General features: G+C 39.9%; 1 protein-coding gene across 1 annotated transcript in view; it reads right to left on the bottom strand.

Moving 5' to 3' along the window:
• Positions 1 to 8,523: 8,523 nt before the first annotated feature.
• SH3BGRL2 (SH3 domain binding glutamate rich protein like 2) overlaps positions 8,524 to 22,114 on the bottom strand; it is a 64,038-nt gene continuing 50,447 nt past the window's right edge. Inside the window, exons 3-4 of the mRNA XM_046005221.1 lie at positions 16,158 to 16,238; positions 8,524 to 13,378 (exon numbers count right to left, since the gene is read on the bottom strand). Coding sequence (XP_045861177.1) covers positions 13,367 to 13,378; positions 16,158 to 16,238 — 93 coding nt within the window. The 3' untranslated portion in view covers positions 8,524 to 13,366. The remainder of the gene's footprint in view (positions 13,379 to 16,157; positions 16,239 to 22,114) is intronic.

Raw genomic sequence — 22,114 nt, forward strand, 5'->3', positions numbered from 1 at the left:
CTGTGACTGTGCTCAGCTTCCAGGCCTCTAGGTGTCGCCACCAGCCAAGTCCTGTTGAAGGGTGGCTGGCCCCACATATACAGGCGGAGCATGTAGTTTTTTTCAAGATTATCCAGGAAAAAAAAAAAAAAGAAAAATGGTTTTCCTCTGTTACATATATATGTTTATATATTCCATTCTAGCTCTAGTTTGCTGTGCAAAATTCAAACTAAGAGAATAAATGATAGACGTAGTGACTTTTTAATTTTATTCTTTTGTTTTATTTTCCACATCAGCACTGGAACATGGGGGATTTTGTTGGGCTCTCAGAATATTCATTAAAGAGGCACTCAGTTCACAAAAAAATTCACAAAAAATTGTTTTTCTTGTATAATACCATTTTAATATTTTCCCTTCCTTTAGATCTGCATACAGTTTTGGAGGCTACAGAGTTGATTTGATTTTCAAACCAGGTGGAAAGCAGCAAACATTGAAGAGTGGATACATTTAGAGTTCTGGAAATATTCTGAAAGTTCACTAGTCACTAATACTCAGTTCTTCCCCATTCTGAAATTTTACAACCTATAAATGTAAATATATGGGGCTCCAGGGTGGCTCAGTCAGTTGAATGTCTGCCTTTGGCTCAGGTCATGATCTCAAGGTCCTGGGATCCAGTCCCACATCAGGCTCCCAGCTCAGTGGGGAGTCTGCTTCTCCCTCTGCCACTCCCCCTGCTCTCTCTCTCTCTCTCTCTCAAAAATAAATAAAAGCTTTAAAAATAAATAAATAAATAAATGGAAATATATGGTATTTCAAAATCTGGGTGGGAGAATTCAGAAGGGCTCAGAAAGATGAAAACCCTGCCCTCCAGGACTGCTCCTTTCTGATTTCATCATTTTTCTCCACCTTGCCAAATCCAGAAGAGTTGTCTGCTTTGACTTCAAAATGTGTGACAGACTTTTACAAAAATCAGTTCCGTTGCTTCCCTTTCTCTCCCTCCACTAGAACGGCCTCCTCTGTTCATGTGTCCTTGTTTGTGCTGTGGCCCTGCCCCCACCTTCTGCTATTCTGCTTTCATCCTCTCCCTGCGATTCTTGTCCCTGACCTTGTAATCACTGCAGCTTGCTTCTGATGGCTGCTATAGGTCACATTTCGTAGGCTATGGTGAGATTTACATTGAATAACTGGAAAGAATTTTCCGTTGAAAGATACTTCTTGCCTCGTTTTTCTTTAAACTAAGATTTAGCAGATCTATGTGTACACACACAAAACCACACACACACACACACACAGAGAGAAAATGAGAACTTTCCAAATCTTGCATTTAATATTTATACAGTCATTTTCTGAAAGCTTTGAATATAACCAAAGCTACTGTTAGGCAAAGAACTTTGACTATAATGAAGGTTATTGTAAGACAAGAGAACATGCTGTTTTTATCATCCACCCACTTGCTCTCCCCAAGAAAAATACTGAACAGCAGTTAGCTCATTTTAAGGACTATATCTAGTTACTGCTAAACTGGCAGACTTCTGTCGGGCTTCTAAAAGCAATTCGTATTGATTTCTGACTTTAGGGCTAAAATTAATAAGGAGCCCAGGAAGGCAAGGGGTTTTCCTTGAACAGAGAAACAAGCCAAAGGTTATGTTAGTGACTGAATTTGCTGTGCTAGTTAAGGGTTAAAAAAAAGAGAGAAAGAGAGAGTACATATATTGAAGACTATCAATCACATTGAAAAAATGGGCAGTTATATAATAAAAGTTAGTATCAGATTTTGGTCTCTTTATTGTAAGGCAGCAGTGACCCTTCCATTTGCCTATTAGAGAAAGTGGAATGTTTTGTGAGCTAATCGTTCTATAAAATAATACCTCCCTGGCCTGTGTGTTAATGGATGGCAAACTCTGGGTTTGTGGAGTAAGAGTAATTCATTCCTGGAACAAGACTAATGTTACTACTGATTTATAGACACCTGTAAAATCCGTATCATAGAGCCCAAGAATTAAAAGGGCGCAGAGCGTCTCTAGTGAGGCTCCTCACCCACCACTGCGGAAATCCTTTCTATGGTTGGGCTTGGCGGCACCACCATCACATCAACAATGGGCGATCCTACTATGACGGAGGTAACACTAGAAGCTATTTTCTTTTTAAGTTTTTTAAAAATTATTTATTTATTTCACAGAGATCACAAGTAGGCAGAGAGGCAGGCAGAGAGCGAAGGAGGGGAAGCAGGCTCCCCGCTGAGCAGAGAGCCTGATGTGGGGCTCAGTCCCAGGACCCTGGGATCATGACCTGAGCCAAAGGCAGAGGCTTTAACCCACTGAGCCACTCAGGTGCCCCTAGAAGCTCTTTTTATATTCCCAATCAAGTCCAGAACAGTGTTGGTACTCTGAATATCTATTTGTTACTCTTGATTTAGTAAACGTGTCTCAGTGTCACACAAAAGCCTCAAGTATCGGTGAGAAAAATCAAAACAGAAACCAGGCACAGCAAGCATTCCAGTAGCAAGGCTAGAGAGAGCCACAGGTAAGGAACGGACTGTTCTGGAGTGGTCGTCCTTGGAAGCCAATTACTTTCTCTGCAAAATTAATTTCTCTTTCGCTTCAGGTTCACTTAAAAGTTAATAAAAGGAAGAATATCTGGCAGGATCATCTATCTCTCCATCTACCCACTCGCTTAATCACTAGCCACCATGAACTGAGAGTCTGAGAATGCACATAATCATTGGATTTAATTGGATCTGGCACATTCTATTTCCTAATAACCTTCTGCCTTGTCTTCCATTAGAGGTAAAATCTTTTAGGGTGAGTGGATAGGTCAGACTTTACAGAGAAGTTTTTCAATTTTCTGTTTGCCATAGGAGTAAATTAAAAACAAGAAGATTAAGAGCCAATAGCTATGTCCTTTATGGAAGTACTGGGTTCTTGGTATTAATTGTTGAGGAATTAGAGATTCTAGTGCAAGGCTAAGACCAATGTTCTAAAAACAGGTTGGTGTGTATCCTTGATAACTGATTACATGAAGAGTCCTTTCTAGAAGCTTTAAACATATACTTCAGCATCATGCTTTTTCATTTAAATAATACTCAATTTTCAACGTGAAACTGAGAACCACCAAGTAAGGATGACCAGAAGTCATGAAGTCATGTCACATCCTAAGATTTGCATCTTTCTGCAACGTTTGTGTTTGTGACATGAAGCTCACCAGCTTAGGTAACGACTGAGTTGCCAACTTCATACAATGAAGTTTTGGATACCTGACAGCAAGGCATCAGTGTTGCTTGTAATGCAAATTTCCACTTAAACTGCCTAAACTTCACAAAACACTGATAATCCTTTCACTCTTAATAAACTTAATAAACTCTTAATAAACTTCCCGAGGAGAAGTTACTAAGGAAATTCATTTATGATACATGCCAGCTATTGGTTTATCATGTCTTAGCTCCAAATTCACCCTCAAACATTCTGTAATCGTAGACAGAATCCCTTTAAGCATGTCTCCTTCACATGGGTCCGATGTTAAACTTTCTAAGTTGGAAGCTCTCCTGTGTGAGAGCAAGGTGGGTCAGTGGTGTGGTCTGATGGTGCTGCCTTCTCTTGGGGGGGGGGTGTTGCAAAGCACAGGGTCCCATAGAGACCTGGAGCTCTGGCCCAGCGATAACCTTCCGCAGCCCCCCTGAAATGGACACACGCTCCTAGTCTCCTGTCTGCCCTGCATCTTGACTCCCTCTGCAAGCCTACATGCCTGGCCGGGGCCCCCGGGCCCCTGACTGCACTTGAGGTTGCTTGCTGTTGCACGTGACTGGAGACCAGCCAGCAAACCTCCGTGCCATCATCCAGTTAGCTGCAACCTTGACACCCACCCCCCACCAGGAGCTCTGAAGCCCCACTTCCCTCCCAAGTTTTTCCTTCCTTGGGTATTCTCCCTTAGCCCTGTGGTAAAACATAGTGTTCTTACATCTGATAGTCACTCCTTTCTCAGTGCTTGGGAATTCTTTATATTTAATTTCCTGTGCAAATAACCATGTGGTGTTTACCTCTTGCTTGGTTACAGACTGATAAAAACACACTTCACTTAGCAACTGGTAATTGTCAGCAGAAAGAACGCAAGGAATAGGTGTTACTCGTGATACAGTAAGAAAAAAACTAGACTTCTCAGTTTATGGCCATACTTTTAATTATCAATTAGACTGTTGAACACATACTAATAATCCATGTATTTTATTTGACCGTAGGGTCAGCTTTTATGTAAGAAATTTATTGTATGCAAGTTAAAAAAGGACATACTAGTAATTCGTCTCTTACCCAAACCAAATGGTATAAAATAAAAAAACACACAAGGAAAAGTTAGCTTCTGAGGTACTAAGCAGTGAACATTTATGCTCACAGGTGAATTACAAAGAGTACTATTCTTTCACCAACATCACACAAACATAATATCAATACTGGGCGTCAACAAACTCACATAATGGTCTTAATACGGAAGAGATAATGGTTCTGGTTTTTATAACAACAAATTTGGGTTTAGCTGGTGACTGGTGGTTATACCCTCACTAAAATGGGAAAGTGCTACTCTCTTTCTCAGATGTTTACCAGGTAAACAAATGTAAGCTGAGATACAAAGAAAAAAAAAATGACTTACTAGCACAGAGTTCTTGGGCTTTGGCTGGACAGCTTATTTGGTGACTCTTAGTTCTACCACAAATCATGAGAAGGATGCTCTTCCAATCAGCAAAAAATTAGAATGTAAGTTGTAACTCTATTGAAAATACCATTCAATAAAGAGCTATTTGCAATGAAAATGCAATAAAGTTTTCGGTAATGGTAAGAACATTGGAGAAAACAGATCTTCCCCATCATCTAAAATCTATTCTCTCCTGAAATTACCCATTTTCAGGAAGATGGCCATCTCTTGAGGTAGACACCACTCCCACCCAAATTCCCCCATCACAACTTGTCATTTTGCCTGCATATCCGTCTGATTCCAGCAGTAGGTCTATCCATCCTTACTGCAGATGTACCGGTTTATATGCTGGGGTTCTAGAGGACAGAGCCCCTCTGGAATTGTCTCAGACACAGCCTGGTCTCTAAATGAGTCAATGATAGGGAACAGGTTTCCTCTGCCATTCAGAAGCCACCCACAAGTCTGAATGCTGTCGTCATTTCACCTGCCAGATAAGTAACTGATAAAATTCTGTTTGCCTCGCGGAGAGGCAGGCGGAGGCAGTGAGAGAAGCGGGCTTCCTGCCAAGCAGGGAGCCCCATGCGGGACTCGATCCCAGGACTCTGGGATCATGACCTGAGCCGAGGGCAGCTGCTTAACCAACTGAGCCACCCAGGCGTCCCAAGGTTTAGAATTTTAACATCACATTCCTGTTCTCCAGTGTCCCTGTGTATCCTAGACTGTTTCTTCCACACTTGGCTGGTTATATAGGAATGAAATTAGACCCTGTTGACACACTCCTCGTTCCCTAGGGTTTCCCCAAAGTCCCCATGAAGGCATATGAGATATAACATCATGAATTTTGGGGTGCCTGGGTGACTCAGGGGGTTAAGCCTCTGCCTTCGGCTCCGGTCCTGGTCTTGGGGTCCTGGGATCGAGCCCCGAATCAGGCTCTCTGCTCAATGGGAGCCTGCTTCCTCCTCTCTCTGCCTGCTTGTGATCGCTGTCAAATAAATAAAATCTTAAAAAAAAAAAAAAATTCTGTTTGCCCGGTCACCTCATGACTAGAATGGGAAACTTGTCAGGATTCAGTTTCTCATTTTGATTCTGACGGTGTAATAATAAATACTTACTAGGCATGTAAAATAGTAGAGCAAGGGAAGCTGCAGCTGGAGGCATTCCTTCTGCCTGTCAATCTGGAGAGTAAAAATATCACTGCTGTCATCACTTCTGCTACCTGTACTAGTTGGGTAGGATGTGGCTAAGAGCAGACTGTTTAGGAGTGGTTTACCACTGAATACAGGCAGGGAGAGAGAAGAGGGTAAATCTGGTCTAGGATAACAGAGTCAATGCCAAATTACGGGTCTTTTTTTGCCCTAACTACTGATCTCAGAGTCATCTTTGAATCTGGCTTTGAATCCAGAGCCCAGAATCTGTATTTCAGTCTAGGGATGTTATTAATATGTGGCATGAAATGGATTGATATGAAGAAAAATACTACCCCAATTTAACACATTGGGATAATATCAATAAGCTACATCAAATGAACATGAGAAATGTTCATCTATAATTTATCTCAGATTCTGTGGGGTTATTCGATCCATCCTGAAAAGATAAATCCTACATACGTATGGTAGTTCATGAGAATGACAAATAATGAGCCCCAAAGCAATATACAAAACAACTACGTGAAACAGATAGTTGGCATCTGTTGGCATACAAGGGCTATAATACAATCACTCTCATTTCAGGGAAGGGTCCCAAATATAATAATTAAACATAAACAACAAAAAAGTCAAAAAACAACAACAACAAAAAACCCAGGGCACCTGGGTGGCTCAGTCAGTTATGCATCTGCCTTCCGCTCAGTTCATGATCCCAGGGTCCTGGGATCGTGTCCCGAATGGGCTCCTTGCTCAGTGGGGAGCCTGCTTCTCCCTCTGCCTGCTGCTCCCCCTACTTGTGCGCACGCTCTCTCTCTCTCTGACAAGTAAATAAATAAAATTTTTAAGAAACAAAACAAAACCCATTCTCCTACTTAACAACTGACAAAATATAGGTTTTCCCCCAAAACCGTTTCGCTGAGAGTAGCAACAAGAAAATGGCTTAAAGTCCTGGGCAAAAGAGGGAAGATATTTTCCCTTAATACTCACATTCTGTTTTAATCTTTGGCAATGAGACCAGAAAGAAATATGCAAAAAGTAGATTATCCATATATTCCTATGAGCTCAAATGAGTTTTACAGATACAGACAATTAACATTTTAGGAAATCTAGGATAAAATCTTATGGATATTCATCACTGTTTTGCAGATTATAGATGCATCTGTATGGTTCATTAAATTTCCTCTTTGGGGCACCTGGGTGGTTGAGTGGATTAAGCCCCTGCCTTTAGCTCTGGTCGTGATCTCAGGGTCCTGGGATGGAGTTCCATGTCGGGCTCTCTGCTCAGCAGAGAGCCTGCTTCCTCTCCTCTCTCTCTTTCTCTCTCTCCCTTTCTGCTTGCCTCTCTGCCTACTTGTGATCTCAATCTGTCAAATAAATAAATAAAATCTTTAAAAAAAATTTCCTCTTTAAAAAGAGGGGGCGACTGGGTGGCTCAATGGGTTAAAACCTCTGCCTTCGGCTCAGGTCACAATCCCAGGGTCCTGGGATTGAGCCCCTCATCAGGCTCTCTGCTCTGCGGGGAGCCTGCTTCCCTTCCTCTCTCTCTCTGCCTACTGTGATCTCTATCAAATAAATAAATAAAATCAATTAAAAAAAAAGAAAAAGAAAACACACACACCACCATGACTGTTCACAGATGTGGACCAATTAGAGAGGAGACACCACTTTGTAAGGCAATAAAGGAACAAGAGTTTAGATACACAGAGAGATGCCCCATATTACTACACACACACAGATTACTCTTTTTATCCCAGGGAAAAAAAAAAAAAAGAACCTCTCTCTTCACTACAAAAGTACTTCAAGCTAGGACAAAAAAGCAAAATGAGAAAAACATTTTTCTTGGCAGTATTAGAAAATTATATTCCAAAAGATGTTCACACTTTCTTTCATTTTACAAATGAAAGGAGGAGCATTATGCCAAAAACCTTTTAAAGGTTTTGTAAATTCTATTGTAAATCCAGGCAGAGATTGGTATGGAATAGTACCATCCAAGAGGGCTGTAACACAAGCCATACATGTAATTTAACATTTTATAGTGGCTACATTAAAAAAAAGTGAAATTCATTTTAATATTTAATTTAACCCAATATGCCCCAAATATATCATTTAAAAAATGCAGTCAATATAAGAATTATTACTAAGTTATTTTACATTCTTTCCTTCATACTACATCTTCTAGTATACCAGGATCCTATTAAAAATCTATTAAAAATGCTGTCCCTGGGCAGCAAGAGCCTCAGAAGATAAGGCTGCATTGTAGTTTCTCGTTCTTATACCCACCAGTTAGTTCACACACATGAAAACATGCTATAAGCACAACACACTGGGTTATATTTCTAGGCTACAGATCTAGCTCATTCAGCTTAAGGATTATTTAATGTGAGTATAGGTTCAAAACAATCTATGACTTAAAGTAACTTTTTGATGTCCTTGTAAGTGTAGTATCATTTTGGCCTAGCATAAGTCTATTACATTTTGGTAAACTAAGGAAATGTGCATATATAAATATGCAGTCTATATAAAGATCTCCTTTCAATAAAATTTTATAGCAGAAAACCAAATGACATTAACTCCCTGCCAAATAACTAGAACTGATGAGCCTTACAATAAGCTTCAAAGAAAGAACCCTGCTAGAGCACAGAGGGGCTTCCAAAGTACATCTTCTCTGGGCTAATATGCAGACAAGCTGAAAATCAGCACACAATAAAAACACACAATATATGCACTTATCTTTATTTTCTCCAAATAGAAGAAAGCTTCACATGCTTTTCATACTTCTGGTAATTGCTTCAGAAGATTTTTCTACTCTAAATATAATTTCTCTTTAAATAGTTAAATAAGCATTAACTGATAAAAGGTAAGTTATAAAGAACTTTTACAAATTGATAATTAAAAAACAGAACACAGTAGGAAAAAACGTAGGAGACACAAAGAAGAATTTCCAAATTCCTACTTAGGAATTACCATAATAAAACACATTCAACCTATTAGTAATCAAGTATGTGCAAAATGAAACCACAATGAGAGACCATGTTATATTTTTCGGCTTGGCAAAAACTTGAGTCCGATGATCCCGAATGTGGACAGGATCTAGAGTACTGAAAATTCCAGGATACCCGTGAAAGTGTGAGCTGGTACCATGACTTTGGAAAACAATTTGGCCTTATCTATTGATAACGTCCTTTACTGTACGACACAGCAATTCTATTCAAGGTATACATCCAGTCTTGGCTATGTGCACCGACAGTCATATAAAAGAATGTTCATACCAACACTGAATAGAAAAAGCAACACTTTTTCTATTTCAAAGAAATATGCAGTTCAATATCCAGCAACAGAAGAAGGGAAAAACTGTGATACAGTCATAGAATGAAGTAGTACCTAGCAGTGAAAAGAAACCAGGACACTTGTTCCAAAATGATAACGCCCAATTGCAAAGAACATAAAGTTACAGAAGAATACGGTTTAATGCCATTTATTATTATTTAAAGGTACAGAGGATAAAGGAGGTAAAACGGTAAAGGGGAGAAAGGCTATGATCCGCAGACTTCAGGAGAGGGGCTCCCACTCTCAAACAGGGGTGGGATAGGGTCCGAGAAGAGTACACAGCGCCTCAAAGGAAAGGCACTGAGCTGGTAGCAGGCACACAGGCGCTTGTTCTCTTTATATTTCAGTGTGTGTGTATGTATGTGTATATATTCCACTGCAAGAAATAATCTTAAAACCTGGAAGGGCTTGTTAAGAAATAATCTTAACAAGCAAAGGAGATTACACATAACGTTTCACGATGAACGGAGTGCCACGAGCTGACCTCGACCCTATTGTTCATCACTCGGCAGTAACGGCCGCCCTTGACTGTGTTCTCCTTCACGGCGGAGACTCCTGCCCTGCTCAGACAGTACCCACTCCAGGCCAGGGGCTCAACACATGCTGACTGATAAGATGACCCGCATTTCTAGAAGAACTAGGAACACTGAAAATCTGGGGGATAAGTGGGCAGTAATGACCTGGCTTATTTGGCTTCACGATTTGGCACATTTCCTTCAAACCTAGTCTGTTCTCTTTTCTCTCCTCCTTCACCCCCCTTGTGTCTTGGTGCTTAAGGTCTGAGATAGTTCAGTGATGAGATCAGCCTCAGACTCTGCCTTCAGAAATGTTTTCTCCCGCTTTCGGAGAGGGCTGCCTCAAGGGAGGCCTGGCTATTTAAGGGTGGCGGCTACACTGTACTTGTTTTTTTGCACCCAATTAAGGGAACAAATCCACCAGCCTGCGGCTTCAGTGCACTCAGGAAAGCACTATCATCTACTGGAACCAACCAAGGGAGCAAGAGATTTAATGCGTCTTTGGTCCTGGTCACTGAGAGGATTCTGTGATCACTTCCCACCACACATACACACAGGACCACGTCATGTTGGTCTCCTTGAATGGTCAAGGCTCTGTCTGCATTTTTACACCAAACTGCAGCATTCAGGTATGAGATTCAGGAACAGGAGTTATAACATCCCAACTGAACAGGAAGGTTTCAAGCAAACACAGAACTGACATTAGAACAGGTGTAAGAAATGGTAGGGGACAAATACTCCATTTTCAGAATATGTGTTTTCTGGAATTTATTTCTCTTTAATGCTGAATATAAAATCTGAGATTTTACCAGGGCCCTTAAAGACAAACGCATACACACTGAAATCTAAAAGTAATAATTATGCAGATAAGAGGGCCCTGACACTTAAGAAACGCTGTTAAATGAAAAATATTTCTAGATAGAGCAAAACCCTATATAGCAAAATCAAATTAAAAACAAAACAAAACAGATAGAGGCTTTGGTACCTTTCAATAACAGAAGACAAAAACAAGTTTAGTTCATTTTTAAATTCACGTAATACAAAAACAGCTAGGTATTTAAAGGAATCTATAAAACAGAAACAAATCTAAAATGTATCAGAATCTGACAGAGAAAAAAAAATTTCCTTTTCTTCTCTTTGATTTTAACAGAACACTGGAATTTGGAAAAAATCAGTATTACCCCAACTAAATTTTCTTTTGGTCTGCATATACCTAGCAGGATGGCACTCTGTATTTTATCTAATTTTAAACTGGCATAATCTTATTTTTAGCAGCACATTTCCTTTGTCCCAATGAGCCTACTCCAGGAAATAAAAATTCTGAAATGCCTCTGATATTACATCTACGTCTGCAACTCCCACCTAGTTCTTTCCTAGGTTTTTAAGCATGTGAATATTCAAATCTAAAGGCAGCTAGTTAAAGGGAACAGGAAATCATTACATGTTTGGAATTTAGCTGGTAAAACAGTACAAGGAAAGAGACAAGCTTCTCTGAACACAACGTGGTCCCAGAGGGCAGTGCCCGGCGGAGCCTGGGTCTTGTGGCAAAGGCCACACAGGGTGCTTCCACCTCCCTCATAACAAGTACAGCACCAGCCAGGGCTGGGCTCTTATTTCTATGCTGATTTAAAAATAATAATTATTATTATTAAAATAATGAGGTGAGGAGAAGATGATGTGCGACCGGTAGCAATTTAGCAATGCCATCCAACTAGTCTGTTTAGGAGACCCATTTGGGTCCTGCCAACACCACAGTAATGCAAAAGTTTTAAGATAAACAGATCTGAGGAGCTGTCTTTATCTAGCAAGTCTTGTTGATCCCACAACCCCAGAATTTAACTTGCAAGGCCTCGATCTTACCAAGTTGGTTCTTGGCACTCATTGGCAAGACCAGACTAAATGAGGTTAGACCACGGTGTCATTACTTTTTAAAACTGTTGTATCTGCAAACGAAATTCTAAGCCTTGTCAGAAGAGACATTGACTCAAACACAATATCCAGTTCAAAATAAAATGATAGTCCCTGGGATTTACCAGATGGAATGTGACCTGGATCTTCTTTAATGCCACCTAAGCAGTAATACCCATGATTTCACAACAGCTTTCCTTGGAGAGAAAATTGTGGATCATGTATTTGTTCCAGTCAAGTCAAAATCCATGGTCATGCTCTTCTTCTGGTCGTAGTCCTGGGCTGCAGATCTCAGGCTGGGGTTTCCGCGTCAGCATTCAAGTCCTTCAGAGTGGTCCACATTTAGTTAGTTGGAGGGTGAGAGAACACAGGTGACAGGGCTTTTGTTCTTACGTACTTTGAATTTCTTACATCCTGCTCAGAATCTGAATGACAGGTCCAGCATCACGATGCTGAGGAAAGCAGAATATTTTAGGCAACCCTCTAAGAATTTATCCTATTCTAGGCTGTTTATGTTTGGCAACCAAAAACTCTAAAGACCATAAGCAGGGACAAGAATGGAGAAAAGGAACCTTTGCCTGAAGGAAGTAGACATGTTCAGCATCCATTCTTCAGGGAGTAGAGAGATTCTACATGCCCAGTACCATTCAGAGCTATTCTCTGACAGCCCCTTTCTCTGAAAGCTCACTGGTATCCATACACGGAATGAGAACACGTATCTACATTACCCTGAAAAATGTGGGACTGTACACGGACCAGAAATAGTAGCAAGCAGTTAAAGGTCTGGTGAAAAGCAACCGAGGAAAAAAAATGAAATTCTACCCCAATATTAGTATCTTTTAGTATGCCTCATTAAGAGCTCACAAAATATATCTAGCCAAGATCTTCCTTTCTCAAAAAAAATATAATCCATTCACAAAATAGAATAAGCAGCTGTTAGTTAGGGAAGTTGCATTTAAAAATATGTTACTTGTGCATAAAGAAGTTGCTAGAGCTGAAAATCCCTTCAGATAGGAGTCAGATCATTTCCCTATAAATTTACTATCTAATTAGGACACCTCCTAAAATATATCTTTTCTAAGCTGTCTTTTACATTTAAATAAAACTTTTCCCTTGCAGGAGATGAAGAAGCCTGTATTTTCCAAAATACCAACTATTTTTATCCCTGTAACTTGGTCCTGATCACACATTGTTGCGACAGTGATTTCTGGAAACATCTGTAGGAGTTTGGAGGATTTATGGAAATAAGAGTGTCCATTACCAAAGGAGGCTAGAACATCTTTATCTATAGGTGCTATTACGAAGCCCAGGACTAGTGACAGCTGTGACTTCTGCGCCAAAAATCTGCAGCCCTTTGTCAGCCAGCACTGCTTTGTTTCTCTCTGAGCAAAAGATTCTACTAGCCTGGCAAACTAAGTTCAAGGATACGATCCAGGCTATTTAAAGAGAGGCGGGTCTGGCATCGACTACAACCTAGGGCAGATCCAACATCTTCTCTCCAATGGTGCCATCCACTTTATCTTTCAGTCATTAAGGAAGCACACCTGTAACAGGTTAGAGTACCTCCAGGTGAATGAGGCAACTGCAGGCAATTTTGAAAATAAGGGAAAAACCACCACAGTCCTGATTTGGTTCTAAGCAATCATGCAACCCCATTATACCCACGTCTTCTAAAAACACCTTTTCCGTGGCAAGCAAAGTTACTGATGATGCATGTGGCTTTAGTCACAGTGATGCATTAGGTAAGCAGGTGTGTGCTGAGTACCAGGGGGCGCTCCAAAATGCATCTCCGTTACCTTCCACTTGTCTTCTCTAAGGTTCTGCCTATTATTTAAAAAAAGAAAAAAAGGTCACTTGTTGCATTGGGTTGATAAGAAAATTCACCCCGGCAATGATGTTTTAATGATGTCAGGAATGGAGATGTTGGAAATCATAAGAAATCACCCCCATGGGATTGATGAGAGCAAATCCTAGGTTTCAGGATCAGCATAGATTGCAATCATACCCACCTGACCTGCCAAGTATGAAAGGAGAAAGGAAGCCACCTGTTTCCAATGACTGCACTGACTGACCATGATTTACCAGCTGTTATGTATTTTGAATATCACCTCTGAATGGCAGGGATCCCAAAGCAGAAACTGCTACTCCAGGCTCTGCTTTAGGTCTAATTAAACAACAAACCTGATGGTTTTCTACCTGAAAATTATTGGTGAAAAGGCCTCTTTTTCTCTTAGGTAGGTACCCAAGATGGGTTGGCTTCTACTGGCTCCAACCAGCCAAAGAGGAAGTGGGCTCCCCTAGGCTTTCTATCCTTTCAATGTTTTGAAAGAAGAAAAGTGAGAAAACTGTATTTTAAATATGAGCAATACATTTAAATTCTTTTCAAAGTTCTGTGTAGGACAGCTGCATCCAGACCCAGTGTGGCCTACAGGCCACCATTTTGTGACCTCTCACCTTTCTCTACCCTGTCCATTTCTAAGAACTGCCCAGAGTCTACCTACACCTGGGCCTGTTGGGCTTGTGAACGTTCTCTTCCTACCATCTCTCTATTCTGTCCTCATTGTGTAAGAGCAATTACAGATGCTGGTGGAGTTTTATATGTTCCTCGGCATATATGTATATAGCATATAGATAGCCCTATTGTTTATGTACATATACTGCAGAGAGGGAGGGAAAGGAAAGGAGAAAAGGGGGTGGCCATCTTTTAGTACATTATACCCATGAATGCTCTGTCTAGGCCTTTGAGTGTGGATTGTGGATTGAGTGTGTTTTACTACCACAGTAAAAAAAATATGTGAGTATCAAGGGGGTAAAAGCTGAATTGCTCTTAAACATATTTTCACCTCTCTCCTATGCCAAGTGTGAGTTGCCAATAACCCTTAAGGCCCTGAATGAGTCACGAGAGAAGACTGTACAAACACTGCACCATGGACTTGCACTCTGGTTCCATGTGCTCCTGCTCCTATGTCCGACTGAGGGGCTGGAATGTGGTGGACTGAATGGGTGGGGTTGCCCAGTGCCTTTAATGCCTTTGGAATGGTCGACTGAAATCAAGCAGTTGTCAATGGCATCAGAAGACCAACTTTAATACTGTGACTACAGGTCATGTGAAATGCATACTTTATAGATTATAGACTTCCTGGGAAATTTATGAAAATAAATATTTTTGAAGAGTAAAAAAGTCAGCCCTCAGATTCTCTAAGGAATCTGCCTCTTTAGGGGAAAATGAGAACAAAGATGGCAGGCACACAGTATTTTTTTTTTAAGGTTTTTTTTTTTTTTTGCGGAGATAATGATGTCCACTAGATTTATACATCCTTTAGATTACTCCCACCCGTGTTTTTTCCAGGTCTTTGAAGATAAATCTGGATTGTTTAATATTTTTGGATGAAATATGTTGTAAAAACACTATAATTTTCCTAACAAGTATTCCAATGTTCCATCTTTATAAAAATAGTTTTAAGAACCTTTAAATATTATATGTGTGGGTTTTGCCACTGTTTAAAACATATGCATGGAAACCACCCACAACCATCTGTGGACTTAGTAATGTAAAAACAAAGCAAGATTTCACATCGGCTATGAACTGCGGGTGTTGGTATAAAATTTATATTATTGATAATTTCTGCTTTCCTCCCATAGGTGTTCCAGAAATGGTGCAGATCCTGGGTAGCCTCAAGAGACCTATTGCTTACAGACATCAAAGTACCCAGTACTGCACTTCCATTTCAATTTAGTGTTAAAAATAGATACTTTAGAATTCAGTCTCAATTTGAAATAGAGTCAAAACCTCAACTGGTTTGTATAAAAAGACTGCAAGGAAATACACCCAAAAAAGTTAACATGCTTGTCTCTGGGTGGTGGGATAATACGTGATTTTTATTTTCTACTCTATACTTTTGTATTTTCTTAAATGAACCTTTCCTAACTGAGGCTACCTTCATAATCAGAAGAAAATGGTGTTTTTTAAAGGGGGAAATAAAATATTACCTTATTTAATAAAGAAACCCTATTTTTTATTTTGGAAGTGAATCTATACATTTCACAAACTTGTAATAATATATATAACTTCTGGTCTCAATACTAGAAAAGCTTGAGCCTTTTATGTTCCTTCGAAGACATATGATGTGATAAAGTAGCTTCAAAAAGCTTTCTGATTTAGTTTAGGAATTTTCGTGTTTTTTTCAAAGTTGACCATTTATTATTACAGACCATCTCCCTTCCAAAGTACAGGAGTTAAATGTGCAAAAAACCTTAAAATATGGCTTTGATTCTGCTATTTCAAAAAAATGTAGAATAATGTAAATTTGTACTTTAAAATAGAAAGCACTTATTACCTAAATTCTTCTTGGAAGAAGGGGATATAGATTATAAAGAAAATAAATGATAAAATTGAACTCTAATATACAACAATTGAAAACTGGAGGGAAAAAATCTGGACTTCTTTGTGTATTTTTACACGAGGTAGTCCCTGACCGTGCACTTGAGCAAGCAAAATTTAAAAATTTAGGAGACTACACACACATTCCTTTAACACCTTCAATCTCAACCCCTAGAGACAATTCAAAAAAGATAATTTTAAAACAAGAAAAGATTCCCCTACCTTTGATGCCAACCGTGGTTTCAGGCCTAAAAATGAATAGACCGTGTTGCTTTCCTTTGCTTCAAAAAAACTGTCATAATCCTAGAAAAAAGAGGAAGAAGAAAAGAAAAAAAAAAAAAGCAAACAATTATCAGTATTTGGTGCTTCTAAAAAATTCTTTATGGAAATGAAAAAATGCACCATTGCTTCATGCAGGCCAGGGAAGACCTACATAAATCTACTGGATTGGCTCTGCTTGAGCATAAAAATTTCTGAGTATGACGATGGGTGTACCATGTTTTTAATACAAGGCCTGTGACAGGATTAAAATGTAAAACACTGACAAGACAAGTGAAATCAGAACACGTTCCCTCTCCCTCTTGTGCCAAACTAACATTTATTTGTGTGAAATAACTCTGATAAAAGATTTTACTTTGGGTGCTTCAATATGAAAGGCTGACTCCCAATTCCATTTTTTTTTTTTAAAGATTTTATTTATTTATTTGACAGAGAGAGATCACAGGTAGGCAGAGAGGCAGGCAGAGAGAGTGAGAGGGACGCAGGCTCCCCTCAGAGCAGAGAGCCGGATGTGGGGCTCGATCCCAGGACCCTGAGATCATGACCTGAGCCGAAGGCAGCGGCCCAAACCACTGAGCCACCCAGGCGCCCTCCCAATTCCATTCTTATATTTTGTTATCTAGGGCTTTAAAAAAAAAAATCCCTGGGTAAACAGAAAGCCATAAAGGTCTCCACGTGTCAGTGCAAGTGCTTCTATTCTGCTTTTGAAGTTATCCACATTCTTTTAGACTATGTCTTCAGAGAGAATAAAAAGATCAAATAAAACCTAGAGGAAACTATATCCTCTGTAACATTTATCTTTGCCTCAAACACAGAATCATTTTTCTCTTCCTACTTTCCAAGAGAAACTAACAAGGAATTCTGGTCAATGTGTTCATCAATTGTTTCTTTTCAAACGTTTGCATAGATGTAACTATATGGTTTCTAAGTCCAGGTAAAGCAGTCTCAAAATTTGGTAGAAGTTCCTTAGATAACTTTTTCTGAAGGATCAATGTAAGCAGACAGTGATCAGAATCACTGGAGCCATTTGCTCTGTGCCAGGGACTTTAAAATCAGTATTTCATTTAATCCCCACCACAGACCACCAGGTTGGAGACTGGCTCAGAGTCAAGAAATATTCTGCCCAAGTTTGACAGGCAATCGTGAAAGAGCTGAGATTTGGGGCCAATTCTCACTGACATTAAAATCAATGCTTTTTGGACTCTGATGCTTCCTGGCCAAAAGGAAACCAGGTATGGGGCACCCTGTATATCAGTCACTGAGTCCTAATGAATTCGCTGCTGAGCCGAGCCAATGACATCACAAGCATTTCTGAAACCCATCTAGGAATCTGAATTAGAGTCCATCACTTGGAGTATGGAGATTTGCTTCCTGCAAAGGATGCCTCAATAATGAAAAAATCTTCGAATTATTTCACTCTGTATAGAGACTCCCTTGTTCAAATGTTTTAGCAAGTTGAGTGGCATGTGGTTTTAAAGGCAGCTTGATTTTAATTCACCATCCTCTCAGCCACTCGCTCTTCCTTCCATAGGTCTTCAGGTGGTAGCTCCCCCTGCCAGTTAGAACAGGCCTAATACAGTGCACCGCCAAAGAGGGCCTTCCTTGACCTGACAGGAAGGAGCAATGTATCTAAAAAGCGAGGCGCAGCAAAAAACCTATGTCAAATAGTGGCATTTTAAGGGGCATCTGGGTGGCTCAGTGGGTTAAGCCCCTGCCTTCGGCTCAGGTCGTGATCTCAGGGTCCTGGGATCGAGCCCCACATCGGGCTCTCTCCTTGGCATTGAGCCTGCTTTCCCTTTTCTCTCCGCCTGCCTCTCTGCCTACTTGTGATCTCTCTGTCAAGTAAATAAATAAATAAGTGGCATTTTAAGCTGAAATATGAAGGAGGAGAAGAGTTGACCAGGTGAAGGGCTGGGAAGTCTGACAGGGAGGAGCATATGCCAGACTGTGTAACAGCAAGAAAAAAGATTTTGAATTTTATCTTAAGGACAAAAGGAAATCATGTATGGGTTCTGGGCAAGGAGCAGAATGATTTAGTTTCCTTTAAGAAAGTAGTTAAGTGGGCGCCTGGGTGGCTCAGAGGTTTAAGCCGCTGCCTTTGGCTCAGGTCATGATCTCAGGGTCCTGGATTGAGTCCCGCATCGGGCTCTCTGCTTGGCAGGGAGCCTGCTTCCCTCTCACTCTCTCTGCCTGCCTCTCTGCCTGCCTCTCTGCCTACTTGTGATCTCTCTCTCTGTCAAATAAATAAATAAAATCTTAAAAAGAAAGTAGCTAAGTTAGGGGCCCCTGGGTGGCTCAGTCCGTTAAGCACCCGACTCTTTTTTTTTTTTTTTTTTAAAGATTTTATTTATTTATTTGACAGACAGAGATCACAAGTAGGCAGAGAGGCAGGCAGAGAGAGAGAGGAGGAAGCAGGCTCCCCGCAGAGCAGAGAGCCGGATGCGGGACTCGATCCCAGGACCCTGAGATCATGACCTGAGCCGAAGGCAGAGGCCTAACCCACTGAGCCACCCAGGCGCCCCAGCACCTGACTCTTGATGTCAGCTCAGATCATGATGTCAGGGTCCTGGGATCAGCCCCACACTGCACCGTACCCAGCGGGGAGTCTGCTGGAGATTCTCATTCTTGCCCTTTGTGCCTCTCCCCGCTCACGTGCATACTCTAAATCAATGGACACGAAATCTTTAAGTCAACTGTGTGGAGAATGGCTCAGAGACAGGCCTACAAGAAGGAAAGCAGGGAGAAAAGTCAAGGGAGTACTGTGGTAATCAGGTAAGAATGTGGCAGCCTGAACCCAACCAATGATAATGGAGATAGAAAAAAGTGGACAGACTGGAGATAGATTTTGGAGGAATAACTGACCATACTCACCTTTAGAACTGTGGGGGAGGGGGTTAGAGAGAACTAAGACTTAAGGCAGCTCTGACCTTTGTGATTTGACAGAAAAGACCAGAGAAAAAGCAGATGTGAGAGTAAGGCTGAAGTGGTTTCAAAATGTTCAGTTTGAGCAACTGTCTGGGACATCCAAGTGAAGAAGATATCAGCTGGGCAGCTGGAGGTTTCTAGTGACTCTAGGAGATTACAGATTTTGTAGTTTATGGAAAATTTAATAATTTTTTATAAGAAAAACTATGTCACAAATAATACAGGTCTAACAGAACTTAGGCAAAATCCCATGAACTGAAAATATTGTTACAAATATTCTTTGTAACAAAGGTATTTCCAAATAGTTGAATACCATTTTAGTGATCTGGGTTCAAATCCTGTTCAATGTGTACTTTCTCTGGCTTTAACATCACTATGGCTAGGGGGCTTCTTACCTGAATATTGAATTGGATCCTCCCAATAGCTTAGAAATTGTCACTTTAGGTAATTAATTCCTTTCAAAGCGACAAATATAAGATTTGGTAATTAACTTTAAAAGCAGAATAATTTAAGGGCAGTAATTTTTAAAAGTGCGTGTTAGGGGGCGCCTGGGTGGCTCAGTGGGTTAAAGCCTCTGCCTTTGGCTCAGGTCATGATCTCAGGGTCCTGGGATCGAGCCCCACATCGGGCTCTCTGCTCAGCGGGGAGCCTGCTTCCCTTCCTCTCTCTCTGCCTGCCTCTCTGCCTACTTGTGATCTCTGTCTGTCAAATAAATAAATAAATAAATCTTTAAAAAAAAAGTGCGTGTTAGAATAGTACCTGATACACATCAGGTTACCAATATTTGTCAAGTGGATGAATGAGTTGTGTTTGCTAATTAATGACTGATGGGTCATGATTTAGGTAATCTTATGCTAGTAACATAATTGGAGTGAATCCTACCCTACTATGGGTTCTTAAAAATTATGTAAAAAATTTATTTCTGATATTTAAAAGACTGATGAATCTCAAAGTGTAAAAGGTTTTCAGCTTTTTTTTTTTTTTGTCATATTTAGGCAGAGAGGTGGTTGATAATTTAAAATCTGGGATTTCTTACTAGTTAATACCTCCTTTTAGAGATAATAAATTAAACAGTATGACTGAAATAATTTAAGAGTAAAATAGTATTAGAAAATTTTAAATCACCTCCTATTAAGACGTAAATTCTTATGGCCTTAGGCATTCCCCAATAAAAGAGAGAGTTCTGCTTTCTTATCAAATTCATCTCATTTATCAGGCTTCTATTTTTAGAGATGTATTAAGGTTTGTACTGCAAAAGTTAAAAGCACTGTATTTTAAAAACTCACTATAAAAACTCACTATAAAGCCTTGAAGTAGACTTGCTGAATTCCATATAGTCAAAGACACTTTCTGAAATGTCTATAAATACACATCTACAAGTTATATATTTCAGCAAAATCAACCTTCTGAAACTGTACAATATAATGATCAGTTAATACTACCTTTGGAGAAGGGTACAAATATACAAAGCATACTGAAGATAAAGCTGCCCAGTTGCAGAAGCTAGTAATTTTCATTACACATAAAACAAAAGAAGAAAACTCACTTTGTTTCTAGTACAAGAAAAGAGAAATTTCTGGACTATACAGGTATCAACATAACTGAGCACTATTACTATGGAACATCTATTTAAATGCTGCAGTTTTAAGAAAAATAAAGAAGGCTAAACAGCTGTTAAGAAGGGGGGAAAAGCTTCTGTCACCTAAACTTCTGTTTGCATTCAAATGAAAACCAACGTCAGAAAATTTATAAGCTCATGGTAAAATCTACAACAGGTAGAGCGCACAATAGCCTCCTTCTTCCACAGAGCTCACTAAGTACATTACCCGTACGCCACGATTAGACTATTAAGGACTAGACAAGCATTTCAGACAAAGACCTTAAAGTTCTTTGCCCTTTTAGTGTTCCCTAGGAGAACAGTGAGGAAAACCCACAGTAGCCACACGGCTAGGCTGTATGGCTTCCCACGCTAAGTCAATGACAATTAAGTGACAGACCCATATTATTTCCACATGCCAAGGGCATATCCAAACAGGAGGCTGTGCGGAATAAAAACTACACGGCTTATAAGTAAATGGTGGCAGCAGTCGGTTCTAATTGAACCAAAGCAAATTTGGTTTACCCAAAAGAAGAAAAAAAAATTTTAAATTCTAAGACAACCAGCATTGCTGCAGCTGAAAATGGGCAGAGGCTCCTTCTTAAAATTTTTCAAGCCTGAGGGTAGCCTCTCAGCAGAATATCTTGATTTAGTGGTTAAGAACTGTGAATGCTATGTTCTATTTTATAAAATCTTGATATAGAAGGAAAAAATAGTTGACAGTTCCTATCCTGGTAGGGTATGTAAGATGTATTTGTCTGAAACAGCTTCATTCAGCAATTTCTAAGTCAAACACCAAAAATATGGTTAAGCCCAAAGCTGAGGATTTTATTTTATTTTTTAAATTTATTTATTTGACAGAGAGATCACAAGCAGGCAGAGAGAAAGGAGGAAGCAGGCTCCCCACTGAGCAAAGAGCCTGATGCGGGGCTCGAGCGCAGGACCCTGAGATCATGACCTGAGCCGAAAGCAGAGGCTTAACCCACTGAGCCACCCAGGCACCCCAAAGCTGAGGATTTTAAATACCTAATTCACGTTTAACATTTCTGACCATGCTGGTACAAGATGGCAGAATGAGCAAACTGAAACTGAATGGAAAAAAATTTGTGCGTTAAACACAGGAAAAGAAACCAGCAGTAACATTTTAAGAAATACCCAGAGGAATTAAATGAAGAGGCTAAAATTAATTAAGAGAATCTCTTGGATATTGACATTTATGTCATTCTCCTTTAAGCCACAGGGATTTCGTAAAAGAGGATAATATACCCTCCTCTATGACTGTGGACACAACAGCTCTGTAGAGATTAGCATTTATAGGTTCATACCAAAATAAATTAAATAAAAATACATATTAAATATGTTTATATATTATATTTTA

This window comes from Meles meles, chromosome 5 (genome assembly GCF_922984935.1).
Source record: "Meles meles chromosome 5, mMelMel3.1 paternal haplotype, whole genome shotgun sequence".
Classification (NCBI taxonomy): domain Eukaryota; kingdom Metazoa; phylum Chordata; class Mammalia; order Carnivora; family Mustelidae; genus Meles; species Meles meles.